Below are 6,056 nucleotides of genomic sequence, written 5' to 3'. Positions count from 1 at the left end.
ACTGTTGATCAAATTCTTAATGAGGAAAAAAATTTCACCATGTCTGCACTTATCATGATTAAATCACATTCTAGGGCTTTCAAAATAAATTCAACTACAGCTCCTTCCAAGCAAAAGTATAACACATCAAATGCAACAGGCTTTTGCCTTTAAAATAACTGACGCATAACCATCATCCTACCATTATCTGACCGAGAAAGTTCATGGGATTTTCTTTTTTAAATAATAATTTTTAAAAATGCAATATTGGACAATGGAACTATAAATCGAAAAACAGCAAAATAAGGAGAAGAAAGCAGGACTTCTTGATTGTATAAATCAAGTATCTGACAAGTGTTACATTGCCTGTATACAAATATACAAGCTACAAATGGAATTGTTCCACATAACTTGCTGCGCGCATTGGAGAGAGTTGGCCTAATGAACTCCACAAAATGACTAACAAAACTGAGATAAAAGGGAGAAATTGATTCCAACAACCCTGAGTCACATGATATTCCACAATCTTTGGAACAGTATATTTTCCAAACTATAACGTGGGATGTCTAGCTTCTGTTGGAAGCCCACATTAGGATATAATGCTCCAGAAATATAGGAAAATGCTGATGCTGTTGACCACCATTCTGTCACCTAAGCTTGGATTCACTTCTCTTGCTAAGAAACGATGGAAGGGAGAAGAGCGAGCGATGTGCTGCAAAACCAGATAATGAATCCTACTTTTAGTGTAACAAGCAACTGAAGATACCAAATTCCACTTGTAGACTTGATTACTTGGAAGTTGTTTCTGACATTCCCAAACAACTGACACTATCAAATTGCATGTAATCCATCATTAAGCAGTTACCTTTCAGAGAGTTTCCGGACATGTAATCTGCCCCCAGCCTGGAGTTTGCAGGATGACTGGAAATGGATCTGCGTAACGATAGAACTGCAAAGAGTAAAATATACTCAGTTAATGTGGCCATGCAAGTATAGCTATGGCTAAGCTTTTCATTGGCATCCTTGCTGACGTAATATGGAACTGAATGCAGAAATTCGTAGAATAAAATCCAAAAACCTACAAGTAATATGATTTAACAGTCTATGATAAATTAAGAGCTATGCCAATGCCATCTGGAATGTTTCAAGAAATCAAAGACTAGATTCCTCCCAAGTCCTCAATGAGCTCGACAAACCTAATAAGTTTCCATAAGTGCTTAGTAGGCTGTTCTTTGTGTAGTAGCTTTGGAAAAATTGAGAAAGTTGAAGGAACACCATAAAAACTAAATGCCGATATATATATTTTTTTTGGGGTCTTCAGAAAGAAATCCAAAAACTTAAGAGAATTATCAAAATAAGGAACTAGGAAAGAATCGATATAGAGACTAATCAATGGGAAATCAGCAGACCCTGATCAGGAAAAACCTTGCCCTCATTTAGGCTATGGTAAGCAGAAACTGAGCACTCCATTCTCAACTTCCTTAGATCGTCCAATGATTGGTTTGCCAGATCATGGCCATTTGCTATATCATTATCAACATCAGAAGCTATTGAGCCAGACCTCAAACCATGTGCCACACCTTCTGCATCCTTGCTGTTCTTCCCAAATTTAAACAATCTCTTGAACCCTTCTGCCACGCTGTTTCGCGGTTGATGGGAAGCAGTAGTGGCAAGAACAAGTTTCTCGGCTTTCGCCCATTTCTTCCTTACTCGAGTAGAATCCGACTTCCGCATTTTGTTCATGGGGTGAGAATTCCAGGAATCTGGGCAACTGGTAGGAGTATCCACTGAAGCATTAACATCTAATGCCTCATGAGAATTGGATGATGGATATTTGATATGTGAGTTCCAAGATCCAGCATTTTCTTGTGATAACTCTTCGACGCCCCCTGCAGAGGCATCGAACTCATCTCCGTGAGATGCTGGTGTAAAGACATCACCATTATGAGGCCTGACAAGGCCAGAACTTCTTGATTCTTGGCTGGATCTTTGTCTCTCACTATCCAAGTCAGAAAGAAAAGCAGTTGCCCTGCCTTTGCTATGTGTTCTTTCTAATTGTTCATCTTTATCTTTAGCTGTGTCAGGTGAGCATTCACTCTGATCCACCAACCCTTCAGACTCCTCTCCATTTTTCTGGATCACAAAAGCTCCAGCACCAGGCCTTATCCCATTGCCCCTCCTAAGAAATGGCCCTGACTCACCTAACTTTTGGAACCTCTTACTGGTTTTCTCACTTCGCTCCTTCGAAAACCTTGATGGTGTCAAACTACTGGCACTGTCAGTGTTTGTCGATGAAGGATCTTTTAACTCACCAGAACCAACCGAGCAATTTCTCATAGACCTGGATCTTGGCGGCTTCTCTTCCTTGAAAATGCTCATACCTTCACTGGTACTCATGCTTCGAGCATGGGTCCTCAACCCGGTTGTCTTGCTAGTTCCAGTAAATGACTTCATATTCTCCTTTCTGTGATTGGAGTTGTTGGAAACGGATTTTGCTAGAGTATTTTCAGACTGAGTCCTTCTTCTTATGAAACCAGATTTAACAGGAGGCCTAGGAATGGGTGCAACTGAGCTTTGAGACATGGAGGAAGATGCACTTCTACTGGATAATAGCCTTTTAGACTCATTGCTGCTGGAAGAGCCATGGCTGAGTAGTGTATCATCAAAGAATTTGTACCTAACATATAGAACCTGCAAGCAAGGATTTTCTTCCTCTGTCTGGATGAACTCTACCTTCTGCTGCCAAAATGAAACCAAGTTGCATTAGAAAAAATAGAGTCAAACGAATAGAGTTCCATTCTTTATCAAGTGTTGATGTCAAAGGGGCAAAGGAAGTATAGAAGAACAAACTATGTTGAACAAGTCCAAAGTGATAAAAGAAAAAGTTTCTTTTCCCTCCACTTGGAACACTCTAGGACAAATGTGAGAAGAATATTGCATATAAGAATGCGAAAGGAATAGATAAATATAATCCATTCATTAACCTTCCTACCAAGGAGGCTAAAAACTCATTGCAGCATGGCCTAAAGAGTGACAAAATAATACTTATGATGATAATAATCTTTTTTTTTTTTCTAACGTAAAAGGAACGCCATAAAGTACTGCTACTAATAAATATTCTTTTTTTTTTGAGTTTACAGATACTCAAGGAAGTTTTTCACTTTGAAATATTCTATACACCGCCTATATGCTGTCATGTTGTTCATAAAGAAGCTAAAATCTCTACACCATATATTAGAAAATGATTGGCAAAGAAATTGAACAATTTCTATCATTTGGTAGGAAAAGAAGCCGAAATTTAAAGTTCAAGCTGGTTTGCAACACCTTCCTGTGCTTCCTGAATAATATGCACTCTCCAAAATGCAACAACAATAAAATAAATTTCTCAATTTTACTTTTTGTAAACTAAGCATGATCCCAGGTTCAAAAGCAAGCATCAAGAAGATAAAATTAAGAAAGAAAAATTTAGTACCAGTTCTGTATCCTTAATTGCTGAACGAGCACCAAAGTCCTTCAGCTTCTCTGCATGCCGATGACCTCGAAGAGCCAAATCCTCTCCATCAGCAGACCCACCAAATCGAGCCTTCATCTCCGCCTGACTTTGTTCGAATCTATCCCACATAGACTTCATCTTAGCTTCCTTATAAGCCCTTCTCAATCCCCACTCCTCCCTCAGCTTTGCATCTCTCTTCTCTATATACTTCTCATATAACCTTCCTCTTAAACCTTCTGACTTCTTGGTATTATAACTACAACCATAATCACCCCTGATATTAAAAGCCGAATTACCATTAAAATCCATTGCAAGCAATTGATCAGGATAAATCTTAGCTGGTCTTCTCTCTCCAGCTCTATTCGTCCATGATGAGGAGGCCATCTTGTGAGCAGTCAAGAGTTCTTCCAATTCATTCACCTTCCCCATCAGCTCATGTATGTATCTTCTATCATCCCTCGACGGCCTTCTCACCGACCGAACTTGCTCCATCGAAGAACAACTCGAAGCAGAAACTCTTTCATCTCTCCTTTCCTCCAACTCCACCTTCATCATCTGATGAGGAGCGGAATTTTGCCTCTGCAGCATCATTTGTTGAACAAGTTACACAAATATGAAATATTCTTCTTTTACTACTGCTTGTTGAATCATATCACGCTTGATATAGATAATAGCTTCAGCCTTGAAATAAGACAACAAGAATCTCTTTGGTTCTGTCTCCACCTCTCTGGCCTTTGTATTAATAACAAGAGTAATGTTCTTAATTAAGATTAATGGCACTAGAGTTAATTGCTGCTATTAATAGCGCTGGTTGTGGACTCTTCTCACTGCGAACGTTCGAAGCGGTTGGTCCGGTCCGGCACGCGCCAAGCCGCATGGTGGACCCGTCTCTCCCAGCCGGCTCGCACGGGCCCGGCTCTGCTGCCACGTGGCATCGTGCGGTCCGCCCTCCGCCGTGGCGTTGGCGTCCATTGCGGCGGCGGCGTCGGCGTCGGTTAAAGCACGCCTGGGTTCGGAACGAAATTATTCCAAACATCATTACGTAGAATAAAAAATAATTGATGGTAATGACGAGGATAAATATACCATTATTATTAATAAAAATCAAATCTTGTTCTGGCGACGAGGTCTTTGATTTGGTGTTGTTTTTAATGTCCGGGTAATAATTTTGAATAGTTCTTTCTTTGTTTATAAAGGAAAATATAGATTAAAAAAAAGAATGGCAGGGGCTAATGGGGTTGGGTATTGAATGGGTCAGGTCAACGGAGGAATAGGGAGAATAAAGGGGACCCGTGGATCACGGAATCTCTGCCGGGTCCGTACAACAAGGCTTAACAAGGTCCTGGGAATCAGGGCGACGAAGTTTGTCCAGGTGAAATTGTAGAAGGGTTTTTGCAAATCACTCCTTCTCTTATTAGTATTTGCAATCGAGAGAACAAAATTTATCCCTTTTTGTATGATAAATCTTGTGTTGAGATGATTATTAAAGAATACTTGAGTGCCGTTGCTTCTTTTGTCAGGGGAAACTTTGGCATTTTTAGGACACCAACACACTTATCCTCTCATTTTATAGAATGGGTATGATTTATCTCAGCGACAATTCTTCCTTTCATGTCATCCCCCATGCAACACTTGATTGCATCATTCGAACTCATCATACGTACAGTCCTTGAACCCATTTGAAATTTTGAATCCACTAGCTCTTGCTGCTCCAATACAAATGAATACCGCTAGATGGACATGTTGTGGGTGCTTGTTATTCATTAGATTGAGCATATACCGCACCTCACCTTATTGCTCTCTTTCATCTTTCTCACTGACTCCTCAAACATCTATGAAGCACCAACGGAGGGCGATGTTGCTAGGATTAGCAATGCCAGTGGTTGGTGAGGTGATGGAAGCACAATAAAGTATCTAATTGACGTGAGACTGAATATAATCATTAATGAATAGAGGTAGATGGCATGGCTACACTTAGAAAGGTGGTAGGAACTTGTTGATGTGAAATGGATGATAAATTTATTATTATAGAACTCAACAAGGCTGAAGGGGCAGCTATAACAAGCTTTAATGAGGAGACTGTCGCCAACCTTGCAGGCCCAAGTGGTGATGGATTAGGCTCATCGAGGCTAGCAGTATTGATTTATCACACATGGTGGCTATCATGAGAGTTCCCAATGACGATAGCAATGAAGTTTATGGAGAGCTTGATAAACCCCTAGCCAACGAACAAAATGAATAAAGAGACCAGAGAGAACTAATCCAATTAATGGTAGAACGGTCATCCCACTTTTGGTAACCACAAACAGAGGCTAAATCGTGGGACGGAACACTCGATCTGTAATAACAAAATCGTGGAGTTCAACATGTAACAATGTCATCATAGGGGGTGTTATTTGCATAAAACTCAATTATGAATTCTGTGTCTGGTGGTGTTTCTCCTTTCCTGCCCCCCTCGAGCGGAGAACAAACCATTCAGAACCATATGGAAGGTGATGCAAGCGCATCCCTTTGGTTTTTCGAGAGTTATTCGATATATGTGTTAGGCTACTACTATTCTTCCAGTAATTGATGGTCAACAGCA

The 6,056-nt window shown here is 40.3% G+C and overlaps 1 protein-coding gene across 3 annotated transcripts; it reads right to left on the bottom strand.

Annotated features, from left to right (window-relative positions):
* Nucleotides 1-282: 282 nt before the first annotated feature.
* Nucleotides 283-4,341, bottom strand: LOC105053318 (uncharacterized). 3 transcript variants are annotated; one of them, XM_029266994.2, is made up of 4 exons: nucleotides 3,452-4,341; nucleotides 1,389-2,715; nucleotides 845-928; nucleotides 283-691 (listed from the first exon to the last, which is right to left on the bottom strand). In XM_029266994.2, exons 1-4 carry the CDS (start codon nucleotides 4,061-4,063, stop codon nucleotides 627-629), a joined length of 2,088 nt encoding a protein of 695 aa, XP_029122827.2. In that variant the 5' UTR covers nucleotides 4,064-4,341; the 3' UTR covers nucleotides 283-626. The 3 variants fall into 3 exon arrangements, with proteins under 3 accessions (XP_029122827.2, XP_029122828.2, XP_073100096.1); XM_029266995.2 differs by having other exon boundaries at nucleotides 1,389-2,718; nucleotides 3,452-4,338; XM_073243995.1 differs by having other exon boundaries at nucleotides 555-691; nucleotides 1,405-2,718; nucleotides 3,452-4,340.
* Nucleotides 4,342-6,056: the final 1,715 nt, after the last annotated feature.

This window comes from Elaeis guineensis, chromosome 10 (assembly GCF_000442705.2).
Source record: "Elaeis guineensis isolate ETL-2024a chromosome 10, EG11, whole genome shotgun sequence".
NCBI classification, from domain to species: Eukaryota; Viridiplantae; Streptophyta; class Magnoliopsida; order Arecales; family Arecaceae; genus Elaeis; species Elaeis guineensis.
Note: the sequence above shows the minus strand (reverse complement) of the source record. Positions and strands in the feature narration are given on the sequence as shown.

Coding starts and splice junctions, on each gene's coding strand:
- LOC105053318 (XM_029266995.2), bottom strand. CDS start 4,063: ATGATGCTGCAGAGGCAAAATTCCGCTCCTCATCAGATGATGAAGGTG. Junction 2,719..3,451: donor CAATTAAGGATACAGAACTG/GTACTAAATTTT, acceptor TCATTTTGGCAG/CAGAAGGTAGAGTTCATCCA. Junction 929..1,388: donor CAAGGTTTTTCCTGATCAGG/GTCTGCTGATTT, acceptor TACTCTTTGCAG/TTCTATCGTTACGCAGATCC.